We start from the raw sequence: 21,618 nt of genomic DNA, 5'->3' as shown, positions 1-21,618 counted from the left end.
CCGAGCATAGCCCCGCCCCCGATCGCCGTTACGTGATCCGGGCCGACCAATGAGAGGGTGCAAAACATGGCGTCACGCAGCTGCAGCAGCCAATCAACGCCGAGTAGAGGCGACCGCGTCATCATAATTGGCATGTGGATTGACCAATGAGAATGTAGGATTGCGTGACGCCACAATAGGCCGGCTTGAGGGGGCAAGAATGAAGTCGGATTCCTGGTTAAATGTCTTGAATTTCGGATCGGCCGATTCGGTGCCACTGCTGTTTTAAAATTCCTCACCGTAAACATGTTGTTCCGTGTTCCCCCGCCGCTCCTTTTGACGCCGTGAGTGCGGGTGGTGCGCTGAGAATTTTAAACGGCACTGGAGAATTGTGTCGAATGTGTGTCGGTTTAAAGGGTGATTGGAGGCCGCGTGTCCGCTGCGGGCCGCCGTCCGTCCGGGCTGGGCCGCTTTGAACTCGGCGTTTTGTTTGCGCCGAGCTGGGGGGGCGGGGACTGCGAGTGCAGCCGGAGGCTGGGTCCCGGGAACCTGCTCCCGGCAGGAAGTATGTCGGATTCCGAGTCGGAGAATTACTCGTCGGAGGAGGACGCGGATTACGAGCCTTCCGGTAAGTGTGGGCCTGAGGAGGCCGGGTTCGCGCCCCTCGGGGGGGGGGGGGGGGGGGGGGAGGCTTGCGGCTGAGAGGGGGGAGCGGGGGCTGTTTCACACATCAACCACAGCAGGCTGCGTGGAACCCGCTTCACACCGGCGCCGCTGCTGCTGTGTATCTGTGCTGATTTGATTCGGTGGCTGAGGCGTTTGAATTGCCGCTGTTTGTGAGGAGCCTCCTTTTTTTGAACTTCTGACAGTATTACTGGATGTTCTGCACTCACTCGATGGCACGCGCGCGCGAACATTGATGTGGTGGAAAGGGACCATTCGTGTCTGTGCCAGTGAGGCAAAAAGAGCCTCATCACCTCTTTTGTTGTTGCTGTTGTTGGGTCCAGCTCTTGGTCCCCTACTCCTGTAGGTGACAACACAGCAAATGGGCAGCCAAGTGTTTTTTTCACTGCTGCGATGAGGGTTTCTGCCTTAACCATCCTCTGGGTGAAAATATTGCTCCCCCACTCTTTCCCCTTCGCCTATTGCTTCAAAACTATCCACCCTGATTATTGACCTCTATGCCAATAGACGTTGATTCTTCCAGCCGTTCACTTTTGTACACCTCCCTTATATCACCCCTCAGCTGTGTCTGTTGCAAAGCAAATTATCCCCACCATCCAATCTTCTGTCACAGCTAACATTCATAATTTCTGGCAACGCTCTTGTAAATCTTCTCTACACTTTTTTGACTGTGATTGCCTCCTTTCTGAAATATGGTGATGACAATTATACACACCACTCTAGCTCTTACTAGTGTTTATACAGCTCTCACCCCACAACACCCACCCTTGTACTCTCGGCCTCAGCCAATAAAAGAAAGTACCCCTGATGCATTTTGAGAAATATATATATATATTTTAGTCCAAACACAATCGGTAATATAAACACTTAACAAACAAATATCAAGTTTTAAACAGTTTGACATTTCACCCCCCCCCCCCCCCCCCCCCCCCCCCTTCCCGCTGGTGACAATTGTAGAAATTATCTTCTCCAATTGTAGAAATTCAGCTAAATCCACCAACCACGGCGATACTTTTGGTGGGGTGGTCGACTTTCAACCCGGTAAAGTTCGCTGGCGAGCAATCTGGGGCGAAGGCCATAACATCGGCCTCCTTCCCCTCTGGCAAATCTGAAACACGAAAAATCGCCACCAAAGGGCACGGTGTCATCTTCCCCTCACAATTTCCGGCAGGGTCTCTAAAATCGCTGTCCAGAATCCCCCCAACTTTTGGCACGCCCAAAACATATGGACATGATTCGCAGGCCCCCTTTCGCATGTGTCCTCAACCTCTCAGGAAAAGCCCACTCATACGAATACGAGGCATATGGGCCGTGTGCACCGCCTTAAGGTTCAACCTGGCACAGGGTGATGTTGTTTTACCCCTCCCACCCCAAGCTCTATCCCCAATTCCTCCTTCCATTTCTTTCTTGCTTCCCCCACTGGTGCCTTCTCCATTTCTGGATCTGTAATGATTTGATTACCTGCAAATGCTCGCATTCCAAGCATTGTCCAGCATCTCTGACTTTGTTGTGCCCCCCCCCCCCCCCCCCCCAAAGGCAAGTTTGATTTTCTTCATCCTGAGACATACATCGCCGGGCAATCAGGGAGGTGAAGGCCACGACATTGGCCCCTTCCCCTCCAGCACCTCCGCCACCCCAAAGATCGCCACCTCAACCGCTAGAATCCTCGATAGGTTACTAACCACTGCCTCCCAAAAGTTCTCCAATACCACACACACCCCCAGAACATGTGGGCATGGTTCGCCGGCCTCCTCCCACACCCCTTGCATCCGTCCACTGCCTCTAGGAAATCTCCACTCATCCGGGCCTGAGTCATGTGGACCCCACAGGCTACTCGTGTACCTCCCTCTGGGTGAACGGCTGCGGGACTGACACAAAGGCCCTCGGGCTCATCCACGCGCACAACAACGACTCTAACCTGATCCACTCGTCTGTTTTCTCCGGCCCCCTCCCTGCCCACAGAAATTCCGAGATTGACGCATCTACTCTCTGAAAAGGGACTTGGGCAGGAACATCGGGAGGGACTGACAAACCAACAGGAATCGTGCCAGTATGTTCATCTTTACCACCTGTACCCTCCCTGCCAGTGTCAAATGCAGAGTATCCCACTGTTTAAGAGCCCCCTTAATCTCTTCCAACAACCCCATTAGGTTCCACCTATGCATTGTTGCCCACTCCTGGATCCCCAAACACCAAAATCTCTCCCTTGCCACTTTAAACCTATGCCAAAGTATCGCCTCAGCAGGTTCCACATCTTACGGGATGATACATTGACTGGACTGTTAATGTACCTACCCAGGGAGACTGGGAGGGGGGCCTGTTGTCAGGGCCTTTAAGGCCGCCTCACAATGAAGGCCTCCTTCATGATTTCGTTCTCTCACCCCCACCAGGGTCTCACCTCCACATTAGCTGCCCAATAGTTATACAGGTGGTTTGTTTGGGCGTGCCAACATCCCACCTGCCTTCCTCTCTTCAAAAAAGCCCTCTGGATTCTAGGTGTCTTATTTGTCCATATAAATTCCAAAAATAATTTATCCACCTTCCAGAAGAATGCCTTTGTGATAATCTTTATTATTGTCAAGTGGGCTTATATTAACGCTGCAATGAAGTTACTGTGAAAATCCCTTAGTCGCCACACACCAGCGGCAGTTCACGTACACTGAGGGCGAATTCAGAATGTCCAATTCACCTAACAGCTCATCTTTCGGGACCTGTCGGAGGAAACTGGAGCACCCGGAGGAAACCCACGCAGACATGGGGCTGAAAAACAAAAATGTTAATTTTTACGGCCTGTACCCTCCCCGCCAAAGACAGCGGTATGGCATCCCACCTCTTCAAATCCCCTTTAACCCCCTCTACCAAACTGACCAAGTTCCACTTGTGCATCGTGGCCCAGTCATGGGCCACCTGAATACCCAGGTACCAAAACCGTATCTTGGCCAGCTTAAATGGCAAGGCACCCAAATTCGCACTCCTTCCCTGGGTATTCACCGGGAATACCTCACTTTTTTGCCACACTCAGTTTGGATCCAGGAAAGGCACCAAACTTTCCTAGCAAGTCCATTATTTTTCCCCATACACTCCAGCGGGTTTGAGACATAGAGCAACAAATCATCGGCATATGACACCCTGTGCTCCCTACCTCCCCTTATACTAACTACCTTTACACTCTCTCTTGATGCCCGCAGCGCAATAGTCAAAGGCGCAATAGCCAATACAAACAACAGCGGGCATCTCTGTCTTGTGCCCCTGTGCAGCCCAAAATTCTTCATATTCATCCTCACACTTGCCGTGGGGGTGGCATACAGCAAACGTACCCATGAAATGAACGCCGGCCTGAACCCAAACCAAGATCACAAGCAGGTACCTTCATTCTACCTGGTTAAAAGCCTTCTCTGCATCCATTAATGTAATAATGTCTGGTGCTTTACCCCTTGATGGAATCATTACCACATTCAATTGAACATGATGTTGCTTGGCAACTGTCACCTCTTAAACCCCCAACTGATCCTCAGAGACCACCTCTGGCACACACTCCCCAACCACCTCACTAATACCTTGGACAACACTTCACATCAGTATTCAGCAGACGATGGGCCTATAAGATCCACACTCAGCCAGGTCCTTATCCTTCTTTGGGATCAAAGAAATCAATGCTTGCACTAACATGGCCGGCAAATCCCCCCCCCCCCCCCCCCCCCCCCCCCACACACACACACACACACACACACCTGCAAGTCATTGTACATCCCCAGAAGATGGGGTGCCAACTCTGCTGGAAACAGTTCAGAACTATCGGAGACTTCAAGCCCCAGTGCCTTTCCAGACTGCATCAACCCTACAGACTCCATTATCTCCTGCAACTTCAGTGACGCCTCCAATTCCTGTCCCATCCCTCTCCACCTCCGGGAACACCAACCCGTCTAGGACAATGTTTTCAAACTTTTTACAGGAACCCATTTTGGCCAACTGGCTGACCATCTGACCCATGCTAGCTGACCTCTGAGAACCGTGCTGTCTGAACTTCGCGACCCACCATTTTCACTTGCCTTTAATGCAACAGGTGAGCCTGCTTGGTCCTCCCAATCTCACATGCTTTGTCATTCAATGTTACATTTTGGGTTGTTCACCATAGGTCATGGAGCTCACACCTGCTGTGCACTCTCCCGTGAAGCACTCTCCAGCAGATTCAGTTGTGAGGTCCTTGCTTTGTCCAAAAAGATCCATCTTCAATTCTTCACACAGTCCTGTTGGTTGCTTGCTGGCGGCTACAAAACGGGAGTTTTGCGCCCTGAGCACTTGAGGCAGGAAGACTGAATTTTTAAAATATCTACTCCTGGGACAGCCGCTGACGTACGGCGGAGTCGGTCTGACCCACTGGGCTCCAGGCCTGCGCACTGCTGCATCCGGCTGAAGGGGCTCACATGCACAGGACAGCCGACATTCTTGAAAGCTGGTCGCAGCCGCCATTTTTATAGGCCAGTCTTGGAGTTTGGGCACTTCCTGTGATTATGCACGCTGTGACCGATCGCTCCCAATAACCACCTGCGGGTCACGACCCTGAGTTTTAAAATGACGATTGGTCTAGGAAATGCCAGATCTATGCAGCCCCAGATAGAGTGCCTCGAATGCCTCATTAATTTTCTCTGGCATCGTCACTAACCCTACTCTCTCATCTCTCACCTGTGCAATCTCTTCTGTAGCCGCCTGCTGCCTCAACTGATGGGCTAGGAGCCGACTAGCCTTCTCCCCATGTTCACCCCTGAGAGTGACAAAGTTGACCCAACGCCTCCCCTGTCGTTATTGGGTCAAACACCCCTTGCATGTTCTTCTGTTCTGCCAACTGCTCCCTTGTCGGGGCCACTGAGTACCGTCGGTCCACTTCTACAATGGCAACCACCAACCTCTGCCTCTCCACTTCATAGAATCATAGAATTTACAGTGCAGAAGGAGGCCATTTGGCCCATCGAGTCTACACCAGTCATGAAAGAGCATCCTACCTAAGCCCACACCTCCACCCTATCCCTGTAACCCAACAGCCCCCCCCCCCCCCCCCCCTAACCTTTGGACACTATGGGTCAATTTAGTGTGACCAATCCACCTAACCTGCACATCTTTGGACTGTGGAGCACCCGGAGGACACCCATGCACACACTGGGAGAATGTGCAAACTCCGCACAGACATTGACCCGAACTAGGATTTGAACCCGGACCCTGGTGCTGTGATGCAACAGTGCTAACCACTGTGTTGCTTTGCCGCTGTTTCCTTGTGAGTCTTGTAAGATATTAACCCCCCCCCCCCCCCCCCCCCCCCCGACCACCACCTTCAATGCCTCCCAAAACATGGAGGTCGCGAGCTCTCCGTTCCTTTGTCACCAAGTCTACCTTCTTGCAGAATGTCCTATCTACCAGGAGTACTGAATTAAACCCTCACCTGGGTCTCTGAGCCCAGCCCATTTTGTATCTCACGTTCACATAATGTGGTCCAAAATCACCATTGCTGCGTATTCCACCCCCACAATCCCTGAGAGTACAGACTACCACATCACAAATGTGGGAGTATATCCGATGTACATGGGAGAAGAAGGATTCTCTCTCTTTTCTCTCTCCTCTTTCCCCCTCTTCCTCTCCTCTTTCCCCCTCTTCCTCTCCTCTTTCCCCCTCTTCCTCTCCTCTTTCCCCCTCTTCCTCTCCTCTTTCCCCCTCTTCCTCTCCTCTTTGCCCCTCCTCTTTGCCCCCCCCCCCCCTAAATTCTAGTCCCAGTCTACTCAGTCTCTCCTCATAAGCCAATCCTCTCAACTGCGGAATTAACCTCCTAAATCACCTCTGCACCTCCTCCAGTGCCGGTAAATCCTTTCTCAAGGAAGGAGACCACAACTGTACATGGTACTCCCGGTGTGGCTTCGGCAGCACCATATACAGCTGCAACGTAACCTCCCTGTTTTTAAATTGCATCCCTCTAGCAATGAAGGACACAATTACATTTGCCTTCTTAATTACACCTGCAAACCAAAACTATTCCTTAGAATAGCTTTCATTCCAGATTTGTTTTGGTTAATAAATTGAATTTATTAATTGAATTAAAACTCCGCCAGCTGATGGGATTTGAAGCTGTGTCCCCAGAGCATTAGCCTGGGCCTCTGGATTACTAGTCCAGTGTCCTTACCACTATGTCGCTGTCCTTGGAATAATATTTATATCATCCTCTTGTGAAAATAGGCAACGTGTTCGTTAAGAACCATGCTCACGTCTTGCACCTCCACACACACATTCGCTTTTTGATCTGTTAGCTGTACTGTCCCTCTAATTATCCTCTTGCCTGTAGTATATTCCCAAGGTTTCTCATATACTCAATGACTGGCTACCAGCTTGGAAAATGCCAAAGATTCACACCCTTTGAGTGAAGAGGGAGGTCACTTATTACTTGGAAGGTGTAAGTCTAGATGCGGAAGAGGAACACGGGGATCTCTGGGTGGCACAATGGTTAACACTGCTGCCTCACAGCGCCAGCAACACGGGTTCAATTTCAGCCTTGGGTGACTGTCTGTGTGGGGTATGCGCTTTCTCCCCGTGTCCGCGTATTCTCCAGTTACCTCCCACCATCCAAAGATGTGCAAGTTAGGTGGATTGGTCATGCTGGATTGCACCTTGGTGTCTGGATGTGGAGGTTGGGGGGATGGGGTGGAGGAGTGGGCCTGGATAAGATGCTCCTTCAGAGGGTCGGCGCAGACTTGATGGGCTGCATGGCCTCCTTCTGCGCTGTCGGAATTCTATTGACTACAAACACAATATTCAGTAAAACTAGTACCACAGGTTAGCTCAACCACAAAAAGCAAGCCAAGTTTTTGGCTTTATTTCTGAATGGATAGCGTTGTGCAAAACCTGTATCGAAACTTGGAATACACATCAGGAAAGGATGGACAGCATAGGTCTCTTTTTTTGCTTAAACCTCTAATTGAGGTCTTGATGATGTGGATACATTGATCAAGTAGATACAGAGAGAATGTTTCCTCTTTTTTTGGGGGGGAAGAGAATAATTAAGGCTGACGATATACGACAGTCACCAAGGAATCAAATAGGGAATTCGGAATTAACTTTTTTACCGAAAGAGTAGTGGGAATGTTTACCGCGCTGCCACAGGCAGTGGTTGGAGCAAATCATATGGATGCATTTAAGGGAAGCTAGATAAGGATATGAGGGAGCAGGGGATATATGGCTATCCCAGTAGATTTAGTGGAAAAAATGTGCGATGAGGCTGGAGCGCAGCATGAAGTGGCTTGGTCAAATAGCTCATTTCTGTGCTCTGTATCCCATGTAGTCTATGGAAATAATTTATCCTCATCTCTGTCACAAATGGTCAATATTTATTCTGAATCTATAAACCCTGAACACTAGACTCCCAGTCAGGAGAAACATCCTCTCAGCATCTACCCTGTCAATAGCTTGTATGTTTCAATGATACCACCTCTGATGCTTCGAAGTTCTAGGGAATACCGGAGTAGGCAACTCAGTCTTTCCTCTGAGGAAAATCCCCTTGTCTGAGGGATCAGTCGATTAAACCTTTGTTGCGCTCCCTAAGGCCAAGATATCCTTTCTTTGGCGTTTTTGTGGGGGGTTTAAAAACCCGAGAGTTCCCAAACCGACACTGCAAAGGAGGAAAATCAAAGGAGGTTTGGCATTACCAAACCTGCTGTACTACCACTGGGCAGCAATGGCGGAAAGAGTGAGGGGATAGGTAAACAAACCCAATTTGGAGTGGGTGCGGATGTAGGAGGTCCCCTGCAAGGGGATGACCCTCCCGGCCTTGGCTGCAGTAGCACTCCTATCTCCCTCGGCAAAATACACATCAAGCCCAGTGGTAGTGGCCACACTGAAAACATGAGCCCAATTAAGGCAGCACTTCAGGCTGACAAGGATGTTTCCCATCTGCGGCAATCACAAATTCCCCCAGCCATGTTAGACACCACCTTCAGGAAATGGAAATGGGATGGGACATACTGACAGGGACTTTACGTAGGGCACAGACTAACGACTCTGGATGAACTGACGGAGGATTGGGAACTGCCGTCAGGGCAGGAAATGAGACACCTGCAAATAAAGCACTTCCTCTGCAAAGAGACAGTAGGGTACCCTGGGGCCCCAAAGACTGTCCTATTAGAGGACCTGATAAACACAGACTGTGAGGAAGGGGGACACCGTGGGAAAATGCATGGACGGCTACTGGACAGAGCCCGAACACCACTGGATGAGACCAGATGGAAATGGGAGGACGAACTGGGAACAGAAGTGGGGTGGCGACTCTGGAGCGAAGCACTGAGCAGGGCCAACTCCTCCTCCTGCAGTTCAAAGTGTTGTACAGAGCTCACCTTGGTATCATAGAATTAACAGTGCAGAAGGAGGCCATTCGGCCCATCGAGTCGGCACCGGCCCTTGGAAAGAGCATCCCACCCAAGCCCACACCTCCACCCAAGCCCACACCTCCACTCTATCCCCGTAACCCAGTAACCCCACCAACCTTTTTGGACACTAAGGGCAATTTATCATGGTCAATCCACCTAACCTGCACATCTTTGGACTGTGGGAGGAAGCCGGAGCACCCGGAGGAAACCCACGCAGACACGGAGAATGGGCAGGCTCCACATAGACAGTGACTCAAGCCGGGAATCGAACCTGGGACCCTGGAGCTGTGAAGCAGCTGTGCTAATCACTGAGCTACCGTGCTGCCCAAAACCCAAATGAGCAGGTTCTTCCTGTACATGACCCTGGTGAGACCACATTTGGAGTATTGTGTGCAGTTCTGGTCACCTCACTATAGGAAGGATGTGGAAGCATTGGAAAGGATGCAAAGGAGATTTACCAGGATGCTGCCTGGTTTGCAGGATAGGTCTTATGAGGAAAGGTTGAGGGAGCTAGGGCTTTTCTCTTTGGAGCGGAGGAGGACGAGAGGCGACTTAATAGAGGTTTATAAGATGATGAGGGGGATAGATAGAGTGGACGTTCAGAGACTATTTCCTCGGGTGGATGTAACTGTTGCAAGGGGGCATAATTATAAGGTTCAGGGTGGGAGATATAGGAGGGATGTCCGAGGTAGGTTCTTTACTCAGAGAGTGATTAGGGTGTGGAATGGACTGCCTGGTGTGATAGTGGAGTCGGACACTTTAGGAACTTTCAAGCGGTTATTGGATAGGCATATGAAGCACACCAGAATGACAGGGAGTGGGATAGCTTGACCTTAGTTTCGGACGATGCTCGGCACAACATCAAGGGCCGAAGGGTCTGTTCTGTGCTGCACTGTTCTATGTTCCCGGAGGTGGAGGATAAACGTGCATGGTGCCAGAGGGGTCCGGCCAACCACATCCACATGTTCTGGACATGTTCCAAACTAGCTGGGTTCAGGACAGCCTTCTCCGAGGGAATGTCTAAGGTTGTGGGGTTGAGGGTGAAGCCATGCCCAAATGTAGCAATCTTCGGGGTATCAGAGCAGCCAGAGCTGCTCAAGGGGAAGAGGGCCGACACCCAAGCTTTTGCTTCCTTAATCGCACGCCGGAGAATCCTGCTCGGCTGGCGATCGGCAGCACCACCCACAGCAGCAGACTGGCTTGCTGACCTTTCGGTATTTCCACCTGGAGAAGACTAAATATGCCACCCGAAGGTCGGAGGAAGACTTCCTAGAGGAGAAAAGGCAGGAGGGACACAAAAGGGACAACGTGGAGGGAGCAAACCCCATCACCCCCTCCCCTGCAATCACAGGGGAAACACAGCCGAAGTTGATGGGGGAAGAAAAGGAAGGTGGGGGGGGGGGGGGGGGGGAACCCGCTCCTCCAAAACTAGGGAGGGGCAGGCTGGAGGGGAGACTGGAGGGACCACACACCAAGCCAGAGGGCGGCAGAATGTAAATAATGGAAATTAAGGGAAGGAAAAAACAAACCTTTCTGTCTTGTACAGTGAATAAACACGGCCAACAATGTACATAACTGTTTATAATTTGAAAATGCCAATAAAAAAGATTTCCAAAAAAAAATACCCTTTCTTGACATCAGTCAAGCTATTGTCGTGCCAAGGCCCGATTATCATTGCAGTGAAATTTCTTCAGTCTTGTGCTGCAATGTTTTTGTAGTAAAGGCCAGCATACCGTTTGCTTTCCAAATGGCTTGCTGCACAAACTTTGTGTTTCAACCACAACAGCCAGGTCCCTCTGAATACTGACATTTCACAATCTTACACATTTTAAATGTTATGTTTTTTTTTGTTTTATCTTATAAAGTGAATAACTTCTCCATGTTATATTCCATCAATAACATAATTGCCCTTTTGCTTAACCTGTCTGTATCCCTTTGAAGCATCCTCCCCACAGCTTGTACTCCCACCTAGCTTCATATTGTCAACAAATTTGAACGCATTGCAATCTGTCACAACTAAGATGGTGATATGGATGGATGGCTGTTATTATGATCTTTGTGGCACCCAATTAGGTACGGCCTGCCAATTTAAAAATTACTCATTTATTCACACCCGTTGTTTTCTGTTTGTCATTCCATGACAATATATCGCCCCAAATCCTATAAGACCTGATTGTGTGGCACCTTATAAAAGATTTTTAAAAATCCAGGTAAACCATCATTAATGTTTCTCCCTTTTCTATCTTTCTGGTCACATCTTCTGAACAAAAACAATGGCTGTCAGATTGTCATTCCGCTACTGTTTTTTCACACAAAGATGGTGCTTCACATTTCTGACCCAGAACTCTTCAGAAATGTGGAGCGTATCTGTTCTGGGAATCTTTCTTCATGGCTCATGGCTCAGCCAAACCACAGACCTCATTTACGGCACTAGCTGCTGTATTATGTTGCGTTTTCATTCGTAACACGCTGAAAAGATTTGGAACATTAAATAGCTGGTAGGTGAGTGCTGGTGGCTTCAGTTGTCTTGTTACCCGGGAGTTCGACATGTTTTTTTTTCCATCTAATATTTTATGGGTAACTATCCAGGTATCTCTGTCAGAATGATCTGAAGTTTCCGACTCTAACTCATTATATCCGAGAACCATACAGGCCCTGGGGAAAACCTTGATTTGCTTCGAACATTGTCAGAGCTGAGTTTTATCATGATGTTTCTGATGCCCATGTTATGTGTGCAATGAGGACAAAGCCAGATCGAAAGTGAGAAGCACAAGGTACTGCATAGGGCTCATATGACCGGGATAAGGATGAGCTGGTTTTTTGCGACCGGGGACAGGTGTATTAGGTGCTCAGGGAGCCCAGCAAACCATTTGGGGCCTCACGGTAGCATGGTGGTTAGTATCAATGCTTCACAGCTCCAGGGTCCGAGGTTCGATTCCCGGCTGGGTCACTGTCTGTGTGGAGTTTGCATGTCCTCCCCGTGTGTGCGTGGGTTTCCTCCGGGTGCTCCGGTTTCCTCCCACAGTCCAAAGATGTGCGGGTTAGGTGGATTGGCCATGCTAAATTGCCCGTAGTGTAAGGTTAATGGGGGGATTGTTGGGTTACGGGTATATGGGTTACGTGGGTTTAAGTAGGGTGATCATTGCTCGGCACAACATCGAGGGCCGAAGGGCCTGTTCTGTGCTGTACTGTTCTATGTTCTATGTCCACATTTTCTGGGCATGCCCAGCGCTGGAGGAATTTTGGAAGGGTGTAGCAAGGACTGTATCGAGGGTGGTAGGATCCAGGGTCAATCCAGGCTGGGGACTCGCAATATTTGGGGTTGCAGTGGAGCCGGGAGTGCAGGAGGCGAAGGAGGCCGGTGTTCTGGCCTTTGTGTCCCTAATAGCCCGGCGGAGGATTCTTCTTCAGTGGAAGGATGCGAGGCCCCCAAGCGTGGAGGCCTGGGTCAATGATATGGCGGGGTTTATTAAATTGGAGAGGGTGAAATTTGCCCTAAGGGGGTCAGTGCAGGGGTTTTTCTGGAGATGGCAACCATTCCTAAATCTCCTGGCAGAACGGTAAAAACAATAGGTCAGCAGCAGCAGCAACCCGGGGGGGGGGGGGGGAGGGGGGGGTTGTCTGTTTGTTTTTGTTTTGGGTTGAATATCTGTTTTTTGCCAATGACGGGCATTAATTTATTGTTTCTCTTTTGTATTTGTGGGGGGGGGGGGGGGGGGGGGGGGTTTGTTCTTAGAATTTTCTGTTATTGAATTCGTTTTTGTGAAAATGTGAAAATTTGAATAAAAATTATTTTTTTTTAAAAGAAAGTGAGAAGCACAACAATGTGTTTTCTCCCTTTTATTAACTGTCCGTCCGTCCGTCTCTTCCCCCCCCCCCCCCCGGAAAAGAAATCATTGACATCCTGCCACCGCATCTCTGCTGTGTTCTTATGTCTAATATTAGAGCTGGTAGTATCTGTGTAAGAAACATACCAACATGCAGAATATTACCACATTTTCTAAATTAAATGGAAAATCGCCTTGTTCCTGTATCTACTTTGGTTTGATGATGTACAATGGGTAATTACAAAAAGTGAATGCAATGCCTTTTTTGCTTTTTTTTTAAGCAGATGAAGATTACAGTGAAGATGATGTCAGTGAACTCGTGCAGGAAGATAATCTGGATGAAGTTGAACAACCCCAGAAAAAGACGCTCAAGAAAGCAGGAAAAGGAATCTCTTCCAAGTAAATAGATTTTTAAAAAGAATATTTTTACTAAAAGCCTTCAATTTTACCGCAAGATGCAACAAATCTCCCAAATCTAGTACAGTAAAGAGTAATCATTGTTCCACATATACATACATAAAAGACCAGCAATTACTCATACAAATCAGTCATTGGCGTCAGCGTCTTCTTTCGAACGGATAATGAAAGGATGTTGGAAAGAGTGGGGGAATCTCAGGATAACAGGATAAAGCCATGAGCATGTAGCACCATGCCGCCCGCCCTCGTACACTGGACAACAAAAACAGAGCCACACAATATACACAATCCCTTATGGGGTAACATACAACCAATCTGGACCCAACACTGCATCCCAAGACCTCCCAGCAATGAAAGGATACTCCAGAATAAGGGGGAAACAGGATACTGCCATCGGCACAAGACTCCGCTTGGCAGTGAACACACTCGCACACAAAGGAGTGAGTAAGCCAAGGATTCTTACACCATGCCAAGACTCACAACACAACAGCCATCACTGCTCTCTAACCAAATCAAAGACACCATTCAGGCCCTGCTGTCAAACCATTTTCCTATACGGCAGTCTGGAAGTCTCTATATGAGACCACTTAGAGGAGTAGGGTGCTCTCCTCCATCAGCCTAATCTCCAACTGAAGAAAGACTCTAACAACGCTGAACCGAAGAACGCAGACTCACACTCGGGCCCTGCAGCCAACGGTAGTACATCCTCAAGGGAACCAGGCCTATATATTGAACAAATCAAACTACCCCTATCTCCAGGCACCACTCGGGCCCTGCTATCAATGAGATTCCACCTATTTCCCTCAAAGAAACCCTAACAACAAGATGATATGCCCACTGTACATTCCTTGGGCCAAGTAAGAAAGTACCACTGTCACTACCCATGCAGCCAAATAAATATAGAGAACCAGGGGCAACATGATGGCACAGTGGCTAGCATTGCTGCCTCACGGTGCCGAGGACCCAGGTTCAATCCTGGCCCCAGGTCACTGTACGTATGGAGTTTGCATATTCTCCCCGTGTCTGCGTGGGTCTCACCCCTACCACCCAAATATATGCAGGGTAGTTGGATTGGCCACGCTAAATTGCCCCTTAATAAAATAAATAAATATAGAAAGACGCCAAAACGGTGGAAAAAAACCCAATCTTCTCCCAGATACATAATCTGTCTGCGCCTTCATAGGGCATGAGGAAGGATTCTTAATCCCAAGTTACAAAAGAAAAATGCATGTCCATTTTCTAATGCATTTCTCCCACCCACAATGAGGACTTGAAGCCAACCAATCACGCCAACACCAAACCATCTACCCACCACCCTGCTGTGGTGCTGCTCGTCTATAAATAAAGTGAAGGGGACCAAACAATGCACTCTCTCAGCTTACAAGCAAGGTTTTTACAGCACATAAAAATCAGCTAAATACCACACAACCTTAATTGTTTCACAGGCCACAGGTGACAAATGCTTTGGTACTCTCACATCATCCACCCTTGTCAGGATAAAAGGCAATAACACAAAATCAGGAGTACAATCACAAGGGTACAAAGTTCAGGATTAGTGATGAACTAGAGGATAATGTAACCATCCACCGAGTTTAAAAAGGCCAAAACCATGACAGGAACGTGCAACAACATCGAGAGGTTCACTGAAACCTTTTCCGCCATGTTGTCTTCCCAAAGCCCCAAAGAGAAACCCAGGCCCCAGTGGTTGGCGAAGACCTGTCACATCTGGCTGCTTCTTACCCTTCTCAACCAATGCAGAGGGCACAACAAAGCAAGACCAGTGGTCAGAGTCTTTGATCAGCCCCAGGTATCGAAGTCCAGATACAATGTGCTCCATCAAACTCAATGTCCAGCCCGCAAATTGAGATTGAGAAAGCATGGCAGCCAGTTCTCTCATTCAGTCGGTAATTCATCCCTAACTCTCCTCAGCAGATCGGGTGCACAGATACTCTTTCTCCAGCCCCATCTCCCCGAATCACCCAGGATGTTTGACATGCCATGCAACAGGGTTTCCGAGGACTTAAGGTGAGCCCCCACTCAGGAAACTGCCCTGTTGACTGACAGGATTCTCTTCCCCGCTTAATGCATTCGCTTTAGGATATCTCGCAGTTCAGCAATGTGAGCACCAATAATTTGTGCCGGGGAACTGACCATTATCCACAACTTCACTCCCACAGTGACAGCCGTCATCTCGAAGCCAATGGCATCACCAGACCGCAAGCCCGCTCACCAGCTAGACCACCATGCAAACTTGGTCCCACCGTGATTGTCTCTGACCGCCTCAATCAAACAGGAATTTTCTTGACCTAGTTCTCCTCCCTTCACCAAACTTTAGCCAGATTATGCACCAGGATCGGATAATTATGGGTTGTGCATCAGGATTTAAAAAATTTAAGGGCAGCACGGTGGCCTAGTGGTTAGCACAATCGCCTCACGGCGCTGAGGTCCCAGATTCGATCCCGGCTCTGGGTCACTGTCCGTGTGGAGTTTGCACGTTCTCCCCGTGTCTGCGTGGGTTTCGCCCCCACAACCCAAAAATGTGCAGAGTAGGTGGATTGGCCACGCTAAATTGCCCCTTAATTGGAAAAAATAATTGGCTAATCTAAATTTAAAAAAAAAAAGGATTTAAAAAATTTGATTAAAAGATGAGTAGCGCCAGAGCTCGAGAAAGCGCAACTGCTGCTTTGCCAGCATCACGTGACACCCCCTCCCTCCCTTTTGCCGGTGAATAGATTTTATATGACGGGATAGTACTGTGTGCCAGTCCTTTCTATGGTGGCGCCGGTCTTGGGTTGAAAATCAAATTCAGAACTATGTAACTCCGGCTTACACTGTTTGCTTGCCTGAGGCAATGCCAATTTGTCCTTGAACTCCAATTTAATTCTTATACCTGACTCTTCCTTTTTAATGCTCTCCATCTCCAAAATACCTCTCTGATCTTCAGTTATTTCCTCTATTCTTCTTTCAATTCTCTAGTGTGCACCCCTTCAACCTTTTCATGTGAAATGCTTCTTAAGGATATTATTTAATTTAAGGGTACATTGAGTTGGAGTTTGGATATTCTGCTTCTAGAGTCTGATTGCTCAGACATCAACCACATCTGTACATTATCCTATTTCAAGCCAAACCTTACTCTGAGATCACGTCATGGGTTATCTGTTGCAATAATGCTTCAACCCTGAGAAGCGTCTTGCTTTGTGTGGTTCTCTTGACAATTTTCAACGTCACCTAAAGCCTCTTTAAGTCCCCTGAGTGCACAAGTTGTTGACACTATTGCCTGTCGCTTCACATTTCTCTTCCCTCTACCTCACTGGCTACCCCTTGGCCAGAAGCATGCTACCTTTTCCTATCTTTCCCTCCTCTAATCCCCTCTAAAAATAGCTGCCACGGACTCCACTGAACCGTTGTAACATAAGCACGGGAGTAGGCCATTCTGGCATGTTGAGTCTGATCCGGCACTCAATTAGATCATGGCTGATCATCTATCTCAATGCCTCTTTCTTGCAGCCATGGTGTCATTAGTGTCCTGAAATCTATCAATTTCTTTCTTGAACATTTCAATGATTTAGAGAGGGTGCAGAAGTGATTTACCAGGATGTTGCCTGGTATGGAGGGCATTAGCTATGAGGAGCAGTTGAATAAACTCAGTTTGTTCTCACTGGAACGACGCAGTTTGAGGGGCGACCTGATAGATGTCTACAAAATTATGAGGGGCATGGACAGAGTGGATAGTCAGAGGCTTTTCCCCAGGGTAGAGGGGTCAATTACTAGGGGGCATAGGTTTAAGTGCGAGGGTGGTGGGTGCCTGGAATTCACTGCCGGAGGAGATAGTGGAAGCAGGGATGATAGTGACATTTAAAGGGCATCTTGACAAATACATGAATAGGATGGGAATAGAGTGATATGGACCCAGGAAGTGTAGAAGATTTTAGTTTAGTTTAAACTAAACTTTAGTTTAGTTTAGTTAAACTAAAGTTTAGTTTAGTGGGCAGCACGGTAGCATGGTGGTTAGCATAAATGCTTTAGTTAAACTAAAGTTTAGTTTAGTGGGCAGCACGGTAGCATGGTGGTTAGCATAAATGCTTCACAGCTCCAGGGTCCCAGGTTCGATTCCCGGCTGGGTCACTGTCTGTGCGGAGTCTGCACGTCCTCCCTGTGTGTGCGTGGGTTTCCTCCGGGTGCTCCGGTTTCCTCCCACAGTCCAAAGATGTGCGGGTTAGGTGGATTGGCCATGCTAAATTGCCCGTATTGTCCTAAAAAGTGAGGTTAAGGGGGGGTTGGGTTACGGGTATAGGGTGGGTACGTGGGTTTGAGTAGGGTGATCATTGCTCGGCACAACATCGAGGGCCGAAGGGCCTGTTCTGTGCTGTACTATTCTATATGTTCTATTCTAGACGGGCAGCATGGTCAGTGCAGGCTTGGAGGGCTGAAGGGTCTATTCCTGTGCTGTACTTTTCTTTGTTCTATTACACAGCCCCCTGGAATAGAGAATTCCAAAGGTTCACCATCCTTTTGAGTGAAGAAATGGCCTGGCCCATCCAGCCCAGCTAACCTTAATTCCTGCTGTGATATCCCTCTGTCCTCTTTTGGTATTGTCCATCAAGGCAACTGCAGCACCCAGTCTGTCAGCCCTTTGTTTTGTGAGTCATGCTTCCCCTTGTACTGCAACCTCTGTATTTAATCCTGATGCATTCAACATGACACAGCTGAGTATGCAAAGGAAAGTACCAGCTTTATTTTGTGTTTTTATTGAATTCAGTTTACCTTGTAAAAAGCCCTGAGGAAAAAATCTAGGCTGTATGAGAATCACACTTCCAAATAGGCGATGAAACCCGTTGAGTAAAGGGGTCAGTGCTGATTTAAATTATTGAAATCACGAAACATTTAGTAAACTTTAAAACACAATAGTAAAATGACAATATTCACAATGAGCTGCAGTAATAGTTACCCAGACAGTAGAACCGTATCTACTTTCCTGAACTCTGAAAATATGTCTTTCCCAAAATGACATGCCATAGGTTTTAACACTGTGCTTAAATCCAGCAAATAATTACTGTACAGGACCGGTATCTTTCTTTTGAGAAATCTTTCCTCTAGTTTCTAGTAGAACATATGGGGTCTCACAGACAAACTTCTGCTTTTGGCACAGCAACTTGACTCTCCGCGAAAAGAAACTCTTTTGCAAACTGGATGTGGCAAACTGGGTGTGGCTGTGAGATATGCCACTGCATTGCTGGACTCCACTTTGCCCAACAAAATATCTGTTTCATCCTGCCACTAATCTAATTTGCACCTCACAGGACCTAGGTGCACCTACATACCTATCTTTAGAATCATTTTACTTTTCATTTCATTCCAACTTCCTAACACTTGCAAGTTGTTTTTTGACAGAAAAAGGAACCCAGGGGGACTATGTTTGCGGCGTGATGATGTGGAAGGAGAGAGTGACCATACTGCCCACACAACAGTGGACAACGATTTGAAGGAAAAGAAGAAAGCTGATGACCTCTGGGCCAACTTCCTGAGTGATGTTGGGCAAAAGCCTAAACCTGTAGCAATTACTCCAACTTCCAGAAATGAGGTAATATAACAAATATAGAGTTGGGTCATAAAACTAGGAGATAAAACACAGATTTATTTTGGCATGAGAGAAAATATTGAAAGTGGTTTTTGACCTTTAATATTTCTTCAGTTGAAGACCCATTGCTGGGTGTGGCCTGTCCTCCTGACCGAACAGACCCATCTGATTTGGAGGCACAGTGGTTTACAGTCAGGAGGAATTTGCCCTGGAAGCCCTCAACAGTGATTCAGGGCCTCATGATGTCACATGGCATCAGGTCAAACATGGGAAAGGAAATCTCCTGCTGACCACCGACTGTCCCTTCTCCGCTAATTAAACAGTACTCCTCCATGATGAACACTAATTGGAAGAAACACATGAGGTGGAAATGGCACAGAATGTACTCTGGGTGGGAGACTTCAATGTTCATCAGCAAAATTGGCTTGAGAACTGCTTGACTGGATCTGTGGAAGGTGATCAGGGCGCTAAGAAGAGGGCACAATCTACTTTACCTTGTCCTCACCAATCTACCTGTCACAGGTGCATCAGCCCAGGACAGTAGGAATGACCACCACACAGTCCCTGTGGAGACAAAGTCCCAAATTTATCTTGAGGATATCCTCCGTTGTGTTCTGTTGCTTACCACTGTGCAAAATGGATTAGATTTTCAACAGCACCAACAGCTCCAAACTGGGCATCCATAAGGTGCTGTAAACCATCATCAGCAGTAGAATTGTACTCAACCTGTAATCTTATGCCCAGCATATCCCACACTCCAACATTACCACCAAGCTAGGAGATCAACCCTAGTTCAATGAAGAGTGCAGGAGAGCATTCCAGGAACAGAATCAGGTATACCTTAAAAAAGATGTTTCAACCTGGTGAAGCTACAACACGAGTGGTTGCATGCTAAACAGCGGAAGTAGCATGTGATCGACAGCTGACGATCCCACAACTGTTGGATCAGATCGAAGCTCTGCATCCAGTTGTGAATAAGGGTGGACAATTAACCAACTAACTGGACGAGGAGGCTCCACAAATATCCCCATCCTCAATGATGGGTGAACCTAGTACATCAGTGCAAAAGATGAGGCTGAAACATTTGCAACAATCTTCAGCCTGTGTCGATGGATGATCCATCTCAACCTGTCCCTGAGGTCCCCATCATCACTGATGTAGTCTTCAGCCATTTTGATTCAGTGCTATCAAGAAATAGCTGAAGACACTGTTTGCAATGGGCCCTTGCAACATTCTGGCAAGATATGTGCTCCAGAGCCAGCCCTGTCCCTAAACAAGCTGTTCCAGCAAAGCTGCAACACTGACATTTACCTGACCACGTGGGATATTGCCAGTATGTCCTGTCTACAAAAAGCAGAACATACCCGAACATCAGCAAAGTAATTGAAAGTGTCATCAGCTACCCTATCAAGTGGCACTTACTCAGCTTCTCACTGGCACTCCATTTGGATTTTACCAGGGTCACTCAGCTCCTGATCTCATTGGCCGTGGTCCAAACAAGGACCAAAAAGCTGAATTGGTGAAGTGAGAGTGACTGCCCTTGACATCAAGGCAACATTTGATTGAGTATGACTTCAAGGAGCCCAAGCAAATTCATTCCTAGTGCAAAGGAAGATTCATTCCTAGTGCAAAGGAAGATAGCTATGGTTGTTTGGGGTCAATCCTCATCCCTGGACATTGTTGCAATAATTCCTTAGGGCTGGTAGTGTCCTTAGTGCATCCATGTTCAGCTGCTTCATCAATGACTTTCCCTCAATCATAAGGTCAGAGTAGGCATGTTCATTGATTGAGCTGTGTTCAATACCATATGTATTGAAATGGAGAAAAGCTGCAGCACAAAGGGACTTGAGGGTACTTGTGCACAAAGCTAGCACACAGGTGCAGCAGGTAATCAGGGAGGCTAATGGAATGTTGACCCTTATTTCAAGGAGGTTGGAGTATAAGAGTAGGGGGAGTCTTGCTGCAACTGTACAAGGTACTGGTGGGACAACATCTGTGCAGTTTTAATCCCCTTATTTAAAGAAAGGTATTATTTCATTTGAGGCGTTTCACAGAAGGTTCAATAGCACGATCCCCAGCATGGAGGGATTGTCTTATAAGCAAAGGTTAAACAGGTTGGGACTCTGGTCACTGGAATTTAGAAGAACGAGCGGTAATCTCATTGAAACATAGAGGCTTACGGGGTTTGACAGAGTAAATGCTGACAGGATGTTTCCCCTCATAGGACCAGAGGGCATAGTCTCCGAATAAAGGTGTGGCCATTTAAGACTAAGATGAGGAGGAATTTCTTCACTGAGGCGAGAGTATTTGAAACTGTTGCTACAGCAAGCTGTGTGGGCAGTGCCGTTGTGTATTTAAGACTGAGCTAGTTAGATTCTTGAGCAGTAAGTGAATTAAGGGTTACAGGGAAAGGGCAGGAAAGTGGGTGTGCGGAAAGTCAGATCAGCCATGATTCTATCGAATGGCTCGTGGGGCTGATCAGCTTACTCCTGTTCCTATAATCTTATGGTCTCCAGCAAAGATCTAGCTCCAGTGTTTCAACATCTCTTTCCCCTGGATCTCTATGCGCATTCCAGCTGCACCGTTGCGAACACTCCTAGAAGTTTGGCTGTACCAAGCAGAACACTGCTGCTCCAAAGACCCGTAATAAGGAGTCACCAAGCTTTGGCTGCCTCCTTGGAACTTCTGGCTTCTTACAAGCCCACCTTCTTCCACGTTTGCTCTCTGCAGCTTT

The 21,618-nt window shown here is 47.9% G+C and overlaps 1 protein-coding gene across 2 annotated transcripts in view; it reads left to right on the top strand.

The window, feature by feature from the left end:
• The first annotated feature begins 217 nt into the window (after positions 1–217).
• cfdp1 (craniofacial development protein 1) overlaps positions 218–21,618 on the top strand; it is a 228,940-nt gene continuing 207,539 nt past the window's right edge. Inside the window, exons 1-3 of one of the 2 annotated variants that reach the window (XM_038806770.1) lie at positions 218–607; positions 13,171–13,288; positions 18,698–18,887. In XM_038806770.1, the coding sequence (XP_038662698.1) occupies positions 547–607; positions 13,171–13,288; positions 18,698–18,887 (369 nt within the window). In that variant the 5' untranslated portion in view covers positions 218–546. The remainder of the gene's footprint in view (positions 608–13,170; positions 13,289–18,697; positions 18,888–21,618) is intronic. The other variant, XM_038806771.1, reaches the window with a different exon arrangement.

This window comes from Scyliorhinus canicula, chromosome 9 (assembly GCF_902713615.1).
Source record: "Scyliorhinus canicula chromosome 9, sScyCan1.1, whole genome shotgun sequence".
Lineage (NCBI taxonomy): Eukaryota > Metazoa > Chordata > Chondrichthyes > Carcharhiniformes > Scyliorhinidae > Scyliorhinus > Scyliorhinus canicula.
Note: the sequence above shows the minus strand (reverse complement) of the source record. Positions and strands in the feature narration are given on the sequence as shown.